The sequence below is a fragment of the Rhinopithecus roxellana genome, chromosome 2 (assembly GCF_007565055.1).
Source record: "Rhinopithecus roxellana isolate Shanxi Qingling chromosome 2, ASM756505v1, whole genome shotgun sequence".
In the NCBI taxonomy this organism is placed as follows: Eukaryota; Metazoa; Chordata; class Mammalia; order Primates; family Cercopithecidae; genus Rhinopithecus; species Rhinopithecus roxellana.
In genome coordinates, this window is record NC_044550.1 from 129318026 (window position 1) to 129334765 (window position 16740).

General features: G+C 37.5%; 1 protein-coding gene across 1 annotated transcript in view; it reads right to left on the reverse strand.

Moving 5' to 3' along the window:
- LOC104680073 (gamma-aminobutyric acid receptor subunit beta-1) overlaps window positions 1-16740 on the reverse strand; it is an 89177-nt gene that overhangs the window by 16877 nt on the left and 55560 nt on the right. Inside the window, exons 3-5 of the mRNA XM_030914272.1 lie at window positions 5558-5695; window positions 5303-5455; window positions 2149-2393 (exon numbers count right to left, since the gene is read on the reverse strand). Of these exons, the coding sequence (XP_030770132.1) occupies window positions 2149-2393; window positions 5303-5455; window positions 5558-5695 (536 nt within the window). The remainder of the gene's footprint in view (window positions 1-2148; window positions 2394-5302; window positions 5456-5557; window positions 5696-16740) is intronic.

Here is a 16740-nt window from a genome sequence, read left to right on the forward strand (position 1 = left end):
AATACTTTTAAAACTGGTATGGTTACAAGCAGACATTGGGAAGCTGCTTCTTTTCAGGTATACACCTCAAACTAACTGTGTCCTGTCTCATTTTATAATCACCTCATATGAGTATAATATTCTTATCACAACAAGATCAGAAGATTCTTGAGGGCAAATATCTTGTCTACTTCTCTTCCCATAGCACTGAACATAGTGCCTCACACAAAGATAGAAGTTTATTTGATGTGTTCCTTTGAATTTTAACCACTTGGCTGAATCTCTAAGTTTTCTTTGCTAATTTTTCAAACAGTGTTTGTCCAAACTTTTGTCATACTAAAGAGCATGAAGATACACCCTGAAAATTTATAATTTGACCTAAGCTTAATTATCCAACCACATTTCACACTATTCTGCTTTCTCCCTCACTAACTCTGCTCTTGTTCTGCTGGTCTTCTCTCAGTATTTAAACACACAGGAATTCCTGCCTCAGAGCCTATGCACTTGCTATTTCGTTTACCTAGAACGGATATGGCATGGTTAGCTGTTTCTCGTCACATAGGTCTCAGATCAAATGGTCATTCCACAGAGAGGTCTTACCAAAGTATCCTGCTCCCTTAAATCTGACCCAAATACTCTCTTGTTCAGTACTCTGTTTTCCTTTTTTATATTATTATTATTTTAAGACAGAGTCTCACTCTGTCACCCAGACTGGGGTGCAGTGGCGCAATCTCTATTCACTGTAACATTTGCCTTCCGGGTTTAAGCAATCCTCCCGTCTCAGCCTCCCAAGTAGCTGGGACTACAGGCAAACACCAAAATACCCAGCTAATTTTTATATTTTTTGTAGAGACGAGGTTTTGCCATGTTGCCCAGGCTGGTCTCAAACTCCTAGGCTCCAGTGATCTACCTGCCTCAGCCTCCCAAAGTGCTGGGATTACAGATATGAGTCACTGTTTTACTTTCTTTTTAGCACTTACTAGTAACTAAAAGTATCCTCTTAATATTTGTTTGTGTTTATTGCCTATCTTCTCATGTTAGAACCTAAGGTCCATGAGGGTGAGAAATTTTGTCTCATTCACATCAGTATCCCAAATACCTAGATCAGTGCCTAAATGAACAGTTGCCACCCTGTGTGCTATCTTGAAAACAATTTGAGGTAGATACACATGTCAATGTCCTTAATGGTAAATTGGTTTCAGTGAAAAATGGCTCAGAGGTAGAGGCTACAGAGATGTTTTTAAAGAATAAACAGGGCCAGGCACAGTGGCTCACACCTGTAATTCCAGCTCTTTGAGAGGCTGAGGCAGGACGATCACGAGGTCAGATCGAAACCATCCTGGCTAACACGGTGAAACCCCATCTCTACTAAAAAATACAAAAAGTTAGCCAGTGGTGGCGGGCGCCTGTAGTCCCAGCTCTCAGGAGGCTGAGGCAGGAGAATGGTGTGAACCCGGGAGGCGGAGCTTGCAGTGAGCCGAGATCATGCCATTGCACTCCAGGCTGGGCGACAGAGCAAGACTCCATCTCAAAAAAAAAAAAGAAAAAAAAAAAAAGAAAAAGAATAAACAGATCATCCATTTAAATTTAATTCCATCCAATGAGATCACAGGTTATAAGATGTACCAATGAGAAAAACTCAGTTCTTACAACATCTCTGTGAGATAGACATACTATAATAATCTCCATTTTATGGATGAGGACACTGAGAGAAAAGGTTAGATAAAGACTTAAATAGGTTGATTTGGCTGAAGTTGTAAAGTCAGTAGGTGACTAAACTGGGAATGAAAACCAGGCAGTTTGTTTTCAGTCTGTGGTTATGGCCACTGTGCCTCATCTGCATTTAGGAGTGCAAAGTGTATTCACTTCAGTTCTCTCATGTGTTTACCATGCAAATCTAGCATGATTACTTTACATATGCTTTTACAAATGGTTTAGAATAAACAATAATGGACTTGGGGTTGAGTTCCAGGCTATATTACTAATCAATATAACCCTCAATCTAACTTCTTCATTCCTTAATCCCTGAATATGTAAAATGAAGGCTTGGTTGAGTCTTATTAAAGATAAACTAATATTTTATTAATTGTTTTGAAGTTATGAGAGCCCTGGGCATCATGATGCTGATAAATTTAACAAGAATATTGTTAGGAATATTTAATATCTTACCTGGACTTTATTCATCTCCAATTTGTTCTTCTCATTGGCACTCTGGTCTTGTTTGCTAGCTCCCTTTTTCTGAGGGCCTTTCCCAAAGAAGATGTAATTTACAAAGGCATACTCCAGCAGAGCCAGGAACACAAACACAAAGCAGCCCATCAGATAAATATCAATTGCTTTGACATAAGGGATCTTTGGCAGGGTCTCCCTGAGGTGGGTGCTGATGGTTGTCATTGTAAGCACTGTCGTGATTCCTGTGAAAGAGAAAGACAACGCTTAGCTAAAGGCACCACTATTAAGTTCCTTTTTCAAGATTGAGAGGACAGATGCCATTTGCCATTTCCTTATTCATGCCCCTGAATGATCACAGTAGCATGATAAACCACTGAGCAAAAAGGGCAGATATTTTGAAAGACAAGGCTTTAGCCTCACTACATAGTCCATTAATGAATCATAAAATAGAATGTGTAGTTAATGAAGGGTTGAAAACATTTTATTTAATTGCACAAAATAAAAACAAAAGCAGATGGAAAAGTAGATCAAAATCCCATTGAAATCCTACTATTGAATGTCACTCACTTTATTACGTGACCACATTTTTCTTCTTCCTTTTCTCAGCATCTCATTCATTGTGCTCCTAAATTTGTCTTTGTGATACTAATCCCTATAGCATCCTCTACCAAATTGAAAGCTGCTGACTAGTTTGAGATCTACTTCATTCCATGAATCAACAGGACACCCAAATTACAAGGTCAGTATTGCATTTTAAAATAATTATGTGTAATTCATAGCAAAACATCACCAAAAGAGGAAACATGAGAAATGTCATAATTTGTATCAAGTGCTTGATTTATGTATATTTTACATTTACTATTATCTTGTTACTTTGATATTTCAAATATTATCTATTTTCTTGGTTCCAGAACCTAGCATGAATTAGTTCCCTGATGTCAGAAAACAACTTCTTAAAAGTTTGAACTTGGATTTGTTAAAGAAGTTTAAGACTATAAGCTCATAAAGGACAGATTTTGTTTTATTTACTTTGTTAAATATAGCATTCTTAATAGTATAATGTTTGCTAGCTGTATAATATATTTCGTGTTGATGATGGTGATGATGAAGTGATAACTGCGAAAAGCAAGAAGTGAAAAAGAAGTCAGAATCTAGTGTAGATATTTGTTCTCCAATACTAATATTATACCTTTGTATAGTGTTGTACAGTTTTAAATAATTACAGTTATAAATTATCCTATATGGCTGTCATAACAGCCTGAAAATGATAAGGAGTGTATATTATTCTCATTTTATAACTGGGTAAACAGAAAATCTGAGATTAGTTATTTTATTTTAGGCCACCCAGCGAGGATCAAAAGAGCAGAGAAATGTTACACAATAGCATTTAAAATAAGCAATGAGATGAAAAGGTAAACTCTAAAATTTGATAGAGGCTCTTAAAAATAAAGTCAGAAAGTATGGAATAGATAGTAAAGACAAAGGAAAACTTCCAAAGGGAATGGGAGGTAGCAAAATGAAATGAAGGAAAAAATAGTTTCGCATTCATTTGCCAATCAGATTATTCTAGATGTATAATCCTGGATTTGACTATTCAACTTTTAGAAGAACAGATAAAGCAGGAGGTCAGGACTGCTATACAAAAAATTAAAGTGGTTCAGATCAGTAATAAATTCTAATGTGCTGGACTGATATAAAATGCTATAATGAGTGGTCTTTCTTATTTCTTTAAAAAAAATCTTTAAATTTCACCTGATATAACTCTAGCTAATGTGCTTCACAGAAATGAATGAGTCACTTACAAATTCACCAGTTGCATTTCTACTTCTACTCCTTGTTTTACATTTTTAAGCAGAAAGTGTTAGTAAATGAATGCCATTTTAAATTATATGTTTTAAAATATCTCAAGTTTTACAGTCCAAAGAATAGCTTAAACAAGCACCTTTATATACTAACATCTCTAATATCTCTAATTAAAATAGTATTAGCTTTGAGGATAGAAGAGTAAAGAAAACCACAATTCATGAACTTACTAGTTATTATTCTCTGCTGTGGACATCATCCACTGTTTTTTTTCTTAAGTGTAGTATGTAGACATAACAATACTCATGTTCAAATAATATATGCAGATACATATGTGTGATACTATTATTTGTTTGCTTTCTTTAATCTTAGGTTGTTCAAAGATTGATAAAGTGCTGCAAACACTTGACTTTGTGAGTTTCATGTATTCAGTCATTACAAGTAAGCTGTAGTGATGGCAATTAGCATAGCTGTGAACAGGTATGCTGATCATCTAGTCCAGCTTAATAGTCTCCGAAATGAAGAGATGAAATATGTTAGCTTAGCCAGAAATGTTATGTGTGTGAGTGTGTGTGTGTGAGAGAGAATTCGCCCCAGAAAGAAATAACTGAAATGGCTGTAGGATCAAATAGTGACACAGACTTGCACATCCCCAGATTCACCAGACAGACCTTACACATCCTAACCTTCCAAGGAATGCTTTAAAGTCTCAAACACAGCCCGTCAGCTTTCAGCAATTAATTAACCATGGCAGGTTTAGTTCTAAATTTTGTTCCCCCAAGAAGGAAATCATTTTTATTCTGTCTTGACCACAGATTATTAATATAGTTGATGAATTGTCTGTGCGTTATTCAAGTGTAATAAGCTCCATTTAAAGGAGACTCAGCTTAATACGATTTAATTTTAGTTAGTATTCAAAGGATAGTATTTCTCAGCAATTGACAGCTTGCTGTTAGTCACAAGGTTTAGCTTTCTCCAAATTCATTTGAAAATAGTGTATTGTGTATGTTCTTTACTGTTAAAAGCAGGGATTAAAAAGGAGTCATCCCAAAGTTAGTAAAAATTAGCGTAATGAGAATTTAAAAATATATTCCATGAGACACTTAAGTAGTGCTAGATATAGTCCAAGATTTTTGTTTGTTTGTTTTGGTAAAATGCTAAAAAGACTGTACATTGTAGAATATTTATTGTAGACATGCTTACATTTAGATGTTTTATATTCAGGGACTCTTATGATGATCTAATTCTTTGGCTTGCTATAAGAGAGCCCTTCCCTCTAATTCCTGATACTGGTTATTTGTTTGAAAATAAAACCTGTTAGCTCTCTGCAGTGCTGAGAATGTATTACCTAGTGCGACTCTGGCTGCAGATGCATCATAGTTGATCCAAAAAGACACCCAGGACAGAATTGTAATCAGTGTAGAAGGCATGTAGGTTTGCAAAATGAAGTAACCAATGTTTCTCTTTAGACGAAAACTTAGTGACAGTCGTGGATATGCTCCTGAGTTGAGAAACGAAAGACAAGTAATCAGACCATCATTTGGTTGGAACCATCTTCTTCCTTTCACAGCACTTCTAGTACCTTTTGGGGAAACAACCTCACCTGTTGTGAACTCCACCTTCTTAGACACCATCTTGTAGTCAACAATTGAAAATTGAGGAAGTTCGATTTTATTAACACCAGTTACTGCCCCCTCTCCTCCATTCCAGTAAAACTCTATGTCATCAGTGGTATAGCCATCTGAAACCAATAAACAGCACAGTTAAATAAAGCTTAGGAAATCATTTTGAATACCACCTGGGAGCTAGAGGAAAAATTCCCAGCAAAAAGGTGGTAAGGTGGCATTGCTTTAAATTAGGGTGGTATGCAGGTCTCATGTGGAGTGCTATTTCTGATGATTTGGTAGTAGCTGCATCTAAAGAATGGGTGCATCTGGCTTTAGTGGACTTAAGCTCTGGATCATTTCGTGATAGCTGAAGTCACCGATGCAAATTTATTCTTATTGTATCTACTAATGTGCATTCCTTGGTTAAATTGGGGGATGGCTGAATTCTAGGTACCTGGACATGGCTTTGGCTATGTGCTACTTAACAACAACAATTGCACAACAAGTAATAATAATTGAGCACATATTTGTTAAAAGGATAACAGATAGTGTGAAGAGATGAAGTATAATGAAAGACTAAGTTTATATATAGCCATTACATGATTAAGACATTAAAAACTGCATATTTCTTTTAGAAAATTTGGCAAGCTTTTATTCATATCCTTTGGTTATAGCTAATATTATTATAGCTAATATATGGGTAAAAGTCTTAGGACTACATAAATTCTTGATAATGCTTTTATATCTTTATACTTATGAGAGTGCACTTTAGTTAATTTAAGGGGAACGTGTAGGGAACTGTAGATTGTAGTAGAAGGGTCTGTCCTCAGGCCTTCAGCATGAAGGCCCTACGCTGATGGCCTAATCTCTTCCTCTTCCCACTCTGCTCCCACCTGGCAGTGTTCTAGCTGAGTTATCCTTATGTATAAGAGTAACTTGCTGAGTTGATGGGTGCAGCAGACCAACATGGCACGTGTATACACAGGTCACAAACCTGCACGTTGTGCACGTGTACCCTAGAACTTAAAGTATATAAAAAAAAGAGTAACTTACATAAAAGAATGTACGGATATATTTTAAAAATCTAAAAATAATTTAAGGCATATTTTACGACCACATTTTTCTCTACCAGCTAGAGACAAAGATCTTTCTAAATTTATTTTCTATTTAGGTTCACCTCAAATAAAAAAGCATAAAATCTTTTTTCCATTAGAATTGCTGGGGCTAGTGTTTCAAAGGTAACCACATCAGCTCTTTGTAGTGGACATCATGCTGACCTACTTTTGATTAAAGCCAGTAATACCTTTTCAAGAGATAGAAAATAATATATTTGATATTTAGAAGTTGAATGCCAGGTTCTAAAGGGTCACCATCAACTTGTCCTTGACAGAATGTAAGAAATTTTAAGCTATTCTTCCCCACTCCCCTTCCCGCTTTTAAAAAGGAAAACAAAGCTATCTTAATTTTACTGCTTTAAACTGACTTCCAGATATAATCACCAGTGTTTGAAAGACTGAGACCCTCTTTACTATTGGACTTAGAATATTATCTACAGCGGACTAATTGGCATATTGGGGATTTTATCAAGTTTGGATATGATTCTGTAAGACTGATTCTAAAGATCTCCTTGAGAATTTGATTAAAACCTGCCAATAAAATCCACAGAAAAATATAGATAGATAGATAGATAGATAGATAGATAGATAGATAGATAGATAGGATTCGATGGCAATTTCAGGACATCATGGATCCCATTCATGGAGTTTAGAATACAAAACTCCTGTCTTAGTTGAAATGGTTAGTGACAATATGACAGCTTAAATTCAACCCAGACTTCTTCCTTTCCAATTCCAATTCAACCATGAGTTACCTCTCCTAAGCCCAGCAGGAAGTAGTATCTGGGGAATGTGAGTTCTCAGTCCTGTCTGGATCCAGTGGACAATGGCATCATGGGATTTTCTTCCCCCCCTCAGCCACTAGAGAGAACCTAGGGACTGGTGGCATGGAGTCCTCGGGTGGGGATTAGAACAGTGGGATCCAAGAAGATAGCTGGGTGAAGGGGCTGTTGAGCCTACTAAAGAAGGAAGGGTATTACCACCTGTGTGATTGTCTGGAGAAACTTGTCATCTCAGCCCTTTAAGGGGATGTGGGAAAGTTAAAAAGGTGGGTTGAGAAATTGCCATACTGTTTTCCATAGATATTGTGCTAATTTACATTGCTACCAACAGAGCATAAACGTTTCCCTTTCACAACATCTGTTGTTTTTTGACTTTTTAAAAATGCAATTCGATTTAGCAATCCCACTGCTGGGTATCTACTCAAAGGAAAAGAAGTCATTATATATAAAAGACTGCATTCATATGTTTATCAAAACACAATTTACAATTGCAAAGATATGGAACCAACCTAAGTGCCCACCAACTGATGAATGCATAAGGAAATTGTGGCATATATATACACCATGGGATACTACTCAGCCATAATGATGTGAACCCGGAAGGTGGAGCTTGCAGTGAGTGGAGATCACACCACTGCACTCCAGCCTGGGCAACACAGGGAGACTCAGTCTCAAAAAAAAAATAAAAATAAAAAAAATAAAAAAGAATGTATTTTGCAGCAACTTGGATGGAGCTGGGGAGGCCATTATCCTAGATGAAGCCACTCAGGAACAGAAAACCAAATATTGCATGTTCTCATTTATAAGTGAGAGCTAAGCTACGGGTAGGCAAAGGCATACACAGTGGTGTAAGGAATGTTGAAAGACTCAGAAGTGGGGAGGCTGGGAGGAGGGTAAGGGATTAAAAAATCACCTATTAGGTACAAGGTACACTATTTGGGTAATGGATACATCAATAACCCAGACTTCACCACTATATAATTCATCCACGTAAGTAAAAACCTCTAAAGTTACTGAAAAAAACAGAGAGAAGAAAAGGCAGGTTGGATCACTGAATGAGAGAGAAAGAGAGAGAGAGAGAGAGAGAGAGGAGACTACCTCCTGGTACATCAGCAGGGGATGACAACTTGACTGGAGCTCATCATGCTTTCCATCTAGAACTTTGCTCCTTTTAAGGTGACCTGGCAGCTGGGTCCAAATCCCAAAGAATATGCAAGAAAAAACAACAATGCATATAAGAAACCCAGTAGCCCTAGAGAAGGAAAACAAGTGGAAAACTAGATTAGGTATCACCTAGTGAAAAGAACTGAGGAGGAAGCAAATAATAGCTTGAACTCTCCATTCCTCACTCTTAGTAAAAATATAGGAACACTTACAGATATCTGATTACAGCACAGGCAACTTTTTATTCTAAAACTCAATTTTTTTTTTTTAATATACAAAATGTCTTAGATAAATTGAAGAGAAGATGGCCACCAATGAGGCCAGAATTTGTGGCTTGGAAGACAATTTTATAGATATTTGGAAAGCATGAAGAAACTATAAAAATTTTGAACGACTCATCTAGGAGATCTAATATATGAATAGTGGGCATTCCTGAAAGAAGGGTGTTATATAGACAAGGAGCCATAACAAACAAAAAGAAAGCAGAAATTCCCCAGAGCTTACTAAATAAATTATTTTGCAGATTGGCAAGATCACTATATCAGGTCATCCCAATGTCATTCCTAAACTCCAAGGGTGTAATAATAGTCTTACAATCTTCCAGACAGAAAGTACAAGGTGTTTTCAAAGGAAAAAGTATTGAACTTCTTATACACAATGCTGGAAAGAAAAGATTATAGAATGACATCCACAGAACATCTAGAATATAGACATAAAGGACAGCAACTCTGAGACCCAAAAGTACTACTCCCTGCCAAAATACCACTTCTTTCCAGAGAAGATATATACAGATTCAGAGGACATATCATCTAGGTACCTGCATGAGGAAACTTCTATGGAAGACTCTAATCAAACAGATGAATCAGGACAGATAAGGAAATCCACCTTAGAAACAGAGGAACTGTAAAGAATCATGACTAATCAATTCCATGCAAATTAATTTGAAAATGTGGATGACATGGGTAATTTTCTCAGAAGAAAGCATTTTTTTAAAGCCCAAATCAGGAGGCACAGAAAATCAAAACAGCTTGATTTCATCCCTACAAACAAACAGATATTTAAGAACTGATAATTCTATTGCTACTTAAACAGCTCCAAAGCATAGGCTAAGAATGAAAATTTCTAAATTATTTTCATAAAGTAAGCAGAACATATTAGCAAACAAAATCCAGCAGTACTTTAAATAATAAAGCATAATCAATATTGTTTATTCTAAGTTTAATATTAGAAAATCTAATAATATGCTTCATTATAATAACAAATCTAAGGAGAAAAAAACATATGATTATTTATACAGATACTAAAATGGCATTTGATAACTTTCAACACCAGTTCTCTCTTTTAACAAAGCAAACAACATTATTCAATAAATATGAGAAAGGGCCAGGCTCTGTGGCTCTCGCCTGTAATCTCAGCACTTTGGGAGGCTAACGTGGGCGGATCACGAGGTCAGGAGATGGAGACAATCCTACCTAACATGGTGAAACCCTGTCTCTACTAAAAATACAAAAAATTAGCCAGGCGTGGTGGTGGACGTCTATAGTCCCAGCTACTGGGGAGGCTGAGACAGGAGAATGGCGTAAACCCAGGAGGTGGAGCTTGCAGTGAGCCGAGATAGCACCACGGCACTCCAGCTGGGGTCACAGTGCGAGACTCCTGTCTCAAAAACAAACAAACAAACAAACAAAAATTTACCAGGGCATGGTGGAGGGCGCTTGTAATCCCAGCTACTCGGGAGGCTGAGGCAGGAGAATCACTTATATCCCGGAGGCGGAGGTTGCAGTGAGCGGAGATCATGCCACTGCACTGCACTCCAGCCTGCGTGACAGTGCGAGACTCCGTCTCTCTCTCTCTCTCTCTCTCTCTCTCTCTCTCTCTCTCTCTCTCTCTCTGTCTCTCTCTCTCTGTGTGTGTGTGTGTGTGTGTGTGTGTGTGTGTGTGTGTGTGAGCGAGAGAGAGAGAGAGAGAAGATATTTCCTTAACATGGAAAGATATATCTTTCCTGGTCCCAAACCAGCATCATTTTTAGTGTGGGAACAGAAAACAATCCCATGACAGTTACGGAGAAGATGAGAGTGTTTACTACCATTGTTAATATTTAACATTGTTCTGGAAATACTAACCAATACATTAGACAACAGAAAGAAAGTTGAGGTACAGAGTTGGAAAGCTGCTGGTTAAACTATCAGGATTTGCAAATTATGCAATTGAATATTCAGTGAACCCCAAAGAATTAACTGAAGAGCTATTACAAACAATAAGAATTTGGTAGGGTAATGGGGTATAAAATTACTATACAGAAATTGATAACTTTAATATATAAAACAATAACATAACATAATAGATGAAAAGGACCACTTAAAAATACAGACAAAATTATCCAGTAATAAATTTGGTCAGAAATATGCAAAACACATATGAAGCAACATTTAAAATAAATTTGAAGGGCACGAAAGAAGCCTTGAACAAATAAAAGGCATAGCAAATTTTTGAAAGGAAAACTCAGCATCATAAGTTTCACAATTTAATATGATTGCCTCATAATGCCGATAGGATTTTTGTTTTGGGAACTAGACTAGATGAATTGAAAGTTAAAATAAACCCAAGAAAACTCTGAAAAAATAGTAGAAATAGGCTGGGTGTGTTGGCTCACACCTGTAATCCTAGCACTTTGGGAGGCCGAGGTGGGTAGATCACTTGAGATTAGGAGTTTGAAACCAGCCTGGCCAACATGGTGAAACCCTGTCTCTACTAAAAATACAAAAAAAGTTAGCTGGGTGTGGTGGCAGATACCTGTAATTCCAGTTACTCAGGAGGCTGGGGGAGGAGAATCACTTGAACCTGGGAGGCGGAGGTTGCAGTGAGTCAAGATTGCACCACTGCACTGCAGCCTGGGCAATAGAGTGAGACTCTGTCTCAAAAAAGAAAAATAAAAAAGTAGAAATAAGGGGCAACTAGCTCTACCAGGTAGTAAAACATTATACAACCTCAATAATTACAACAGTGTGATCCCAGTGCTGGACTTGAAAGAAAGATTTGTGGGTTACAATAAAAAATTCAGAACTAGTGCCAAATACATAGGAAAATTTAGAATGTGATAAAAGTGGTACCTCAAATTATTGGGAAAAAGATAGTTTAATAAATCATGCTGGCTGAGGAATTACTTGAAACAGCAGTTTGGACCCCTATTTCATGTCATAAACTATTGTAAATCTCAAATAAATTGTAGATCTATCTAGAAAATATAACTACGCTTATACTGCAAGAAAACATGGGAGAATTATTTTATACTACTGACATGGATGAGGCCTTTCTAAGTCTAACAAAGAATTCATAAGTCATAAAAATTTAAAACATTCAGCTACCTTAAAAAAGTGTGGCAACAAAAATCTATAAACAGAATCAAAAGCAAATAAGAGACAAAAAATAATTGCAGTTCATATTTATGCCAAGGATTAATGTTCTTAATATATAAAAAAAAACTTCTACAAACAACAAAAAAGAAAATGACAAAAAACTTAATGAGAGTATAGTAAAAGGATATGAATGGAGAGTTCACTGAAAAATAAAAATGCTCAAACTCAATTATAATCAGAGAAATGCAAATTAAAATTAAAACTGTATCAAGATACTCCTTTTTGACTTATAACTTGGAAAAAATCCACAAAGTGATAACATATTTTGCTCTGCATGTGGCGATGCAGCTACTCTCATGTTGCTGATGTGGATGTAATTTGTTATAACCCAAATGGAATGCAGTTTGCTTCAGCTATCAAAAGTATTAATGTATATACCCTTTCAACAAGCAACTCTTATTTTAAGAAATCATTGCTGAGGAATTACTGGAAAAAGTAGTTTGGATCACTCTTTCATGCCATGAACTATTGTAAATCTTAAATAAATTGTAGATCTGTCTAGAGAATATAACTATCAAAATTTCTAGAAATTAATCATTAAAGAAATTTCTAGAAATTTCCTTCTAGAAATTTGTTTTATAGACTGAATTGCACAATTGTGAAGAATGTGCATACAGGATTATTCATTAAAATACTGTTGTAATAGCAAAATATTTGAAACAACATAAATGTCCCCTGATATGGTTTGGCTCTGTGTTCCCACCCAAATCTCATCTTGAATTGTACTCCCATAATTCCTTCGTGTTGGGAGGGACCTGGTGGGAGATAACCAAATAACAGGGATGGTTTCCCCCATACTGTTCTCCTGACAGTGAGTAAGTCTCATGAGATGTGATGGTTTGATAAGGGGAAACCCATTTGCCTTGGCTCTCATTCTCTCTCTCTTCATCTGCTGCCATCCATGTAAGATGTGATTTGCTCCTCCTTGCCTTCTGCCATGGTTGTGAGGCTTTCCTGGCCACGTGGAACTGTAAGTCCAATTAAACCTCTTTCTTTTGTAAATTGCTCAGTCTTGGATATGTCTTTATCAGCAGCGTGAAACAGACTAATACAATAGAAGAGTGGTTAAGTAAATTATAAATTTTAGCACGTTAATGCACTATTATAAAGCCAGAAAGAAGAACAAGGAAGTTCTCATATATATATTATTTAAAAACTCTCAAAAATTCATTTTTAATTAAAAAAATCAAAGTTCAGAACAATAATGTTGCAACATGCTAATATGCGAGGAAAAAATCTGGGAAAAGCAGAAACATATTTACATATACTTGTATGTGTATGAAAAAACTCTGGAGGGACAGATAACAAGGTACTAACAATTTTTGGGGGGAGACTAGGAAGATGGATGATAAGGATGAAAGAAAAATTTTCACTCTAAACTTTTAATATTTTTTGAGTTTTGAATCATGTGAGTAAATTAACAATCAAAAAATTAAATTACAAAGAAGGAAATCTTAGCATCCTATGTATTTTCTACATGTGGGCAATGAGAATTCCAATACACACCTCCAGAAGCTCTAGAATGGGGTTTATTAAGAAAAAATTTTATGAGTAGGGAGTGATATGGTTTGGCTCTGTGTCTCCATCCAAATCTCATCCCGAATTGTAATCGCCTGGAAGGAGGAGGGGCCTGGTGAGAGGTGATTGGATCATGGATGTGGATTTTCCCCTTGCTGTTCTCATGTGAGTGAGTTCGAATGGGATCTGATGGTTTAAGTGTGTGTGGCACTTCCCCTTTTTCTCTCTCTCGCTTTCCCCTGTTGCACCATGGTAAGATGTACTTGCTACCACTTCACCTTCTGCCATGATTGTAAGTTTCCTGAGGCCTCCAAGCCTTTGTTCAGCCTGTGTAACTGTGAGTCAATTAAACCTCTTTTCTTCATAAATTAAATACTCTCAGGTAGTTCTTTATAGCAGTGTGAGAACAAACTAACACAGAGAGGTAGTGGATTACCAATTGTTTCCCAAATTCTCATTATCCCATGGCTTAGGCTCATCAGGTAGCCTGGGTGCCCTGTGGCCAATGTTCTAGTAGAAAGGAACCCTGCCTTGCAGTGCTGTACATGTCACATTTTTATAGGATTGCATGGGGTAGCCTTAGGAACTCAGCTACTGAGATCAGCTTCTGTGTCTGTTGAGTTAACTCAGATCTGCTGAGTCTGCTCACTTCCGAGGAGGAGGAAATGAGCTGCCAGCACCACCTAGACCTGTCTCTCCTCAGAGACAAAAAAAATTGCTTTTCTATCAAGTAACACAAAAATCAGATAAGTTAAAGAATTCACGATGCCCATGAGATAAAAACAAACCAATTGGTTTGGAAGAAGGGGAAATGCTGATGCCAAGCCTGAGAGAAATTTCTCCCATGGACTTTTTTTTTTGTTTTTTTAATGTGATGAAAAATGCCTCAGCAAAATCCATTCAGGAAGATGGCGTGAAAGGTGAACTTTTTCATAAAGATAGATGGAACCAAAATAAGTAAAATTTAGTTTTTAAAAATCCTTTAAGGAGCCAAGATAATACAGTCCAAATTTAAAGCTCTCTTCTTGTCTGACTTACCTAGGCATGGATTTTAGTAGCATATCTAAATATCCTTTGCTCACCTTTATATGGGGCTGGGGCGGTCTTTCATTCAGTTAGGTTCCCGTTAAGTGCCTCACATTTCACAAATGAATAACCTGTTCTGAACTAGACTGCACATGGTTTTGCTTTTAGTTAGCAACATAGAATAATTACACTGAACGTTTGTTAAGGAGGGAGTTGTAAACCAGTATCTAGAGACTCTGTGGAGAGAGATACTATTTATAGATCAAAGCCTAAATAGGAACCTTTGCTCTTGTCCCAGTTAAAGTCTGGATTTGCCAATAGCTTTTGACTTCGTTATGCCTGTTATTAGTTTGTGATCCTGGGTGGCCCATTATCAAGTAGGCAGCAAAAACAGGGCTGACAGAACACAGCTTCCATGTTAGCTTCAGAGTCACCCATCAGTGACCCTGGTGTGCTTACTCTTCCTTTCTGAGCGCTCTAACATGAGGTCTTTGCTGATTCTTCTTTGCCACAGACAACTTCTCTGGATTCAGTCTCTTATCTTTCTAGATATCCATCAGGATCCCTGATGAAGCACAGAACAATACCTAGTTCTTAGGGACGGCATCAAACATACCTAATTCTCTAAGCTGGCAAGCAAATCAATGGAAAATATACTTGGCATTGCAATACACCTACTTGTAGTGCCTACTATGCATCAAACACTATCCTAGGCAGGAAGGATATGCAGTAGGTTAGGTATGGCCTTACTTTTCAGGATCTCATGGTCTAATAGCAGTCTAAGCAAACTATTGACCCAAGGGAGTTAAACTTCTCAGAGGATTTGACCAGATGGGTAGAGCAGGCCTGCCTGGCAGAAGGAGTAACATATAGGGTGAGTACTGTATAAAAGGAATAATATAAAGGTTGGATGATGTCAATGGGAAATTGTGATTACTTCATGAAATTTACTCAATAAGCAACTCAATTTTAGTGAGAAAACTGAACTTTGGCAAAGTTGAATCCATACAAACACTACAAAATCCTCAACAATTTCAGTATGCAAAGAAAAAACTGGGCCAAGAAGAGTAAGGTAATTAGGTAATCAGGATTGAGTGTAGGGAGAGCTGTAGGTAGACTCCTATGGCCACTGGTCACAGTCCTTCCTGCTCCTAATTGACTTTTATAAACTCCCATTATACACATGCCTCGAAAAAAGCATAGAACCATGTTGAATTTTACCAGGCTTGTCTGTCTTTCCCCCACTATGCTCTGAGATTCTTGAGGTCAAGGACTGATTATCATCATTTTTGCTTGCAATCAAAAGACTGAAGTAATAGGTTCTAGGCTGAGCCACTAGCAATGACTCCCAGAACCACAGTGCAGATTGGCCCTTCAAAGGGACTGATCACCACAATCAGAAAGCTGCTAATCAGGTAGCTACAGCAACCACATTGACTCCAGGATCACAGAAAGCTAAAACCAGAATTCTTGGTTCCAGAACCATCCATGAGGTATGACCTGCACCAGCAAAACGGATGCTTCAAACACTGCCTCTGACGTGACTTGACTCCACCTAATCCAGAAAACTAAATTAGAGTCACCTCAGTTTCAAGAGAATCTGGGAGATGTAGTTAGCTTTCTCAAAGGAGGTCAGCATACATGCTAAACTAGCTAGATGGACTTCTGCTGTGTGCAACAGACACTGGATTGACATCCTTCTTTCTCTTCTAGGGAAGAAGTATTTGCTCCAGTATTGTGATTACCAGAGCTTTTCATCAAAACCTCTGTTGTAACCCATGCCAGTCATTCACTTGATATTTCTATGCTGCATACTCATTTTCTATACTCTACTCTGTACTGCTGGGGCTGGGCTTCCTGCTTCACTGGCTTCATGTTAGATGCTTCCCCTAGGAAGAGCTAGCTGAAGATTAGAAGATGGAAGGGAGAGGCTGGGCGCAGTGGCTCACGCCTGTAATCCCAACACTTTGGGAGGCTGAGGTGATCGGATCTATGAGGTCAACAGATGGAGATCATCCTGGCCATCATGGTGAAACCCTGTCTCCATAAAAACACAAAAATTAGCTGGGCATGGTGATGCGTACCCATAGTCCCAGCTACTCAAGAGGCTGAGGCAGGAGAATCACTTGAACCTGGGAGGTGGAGGTTGCAGTGAGCC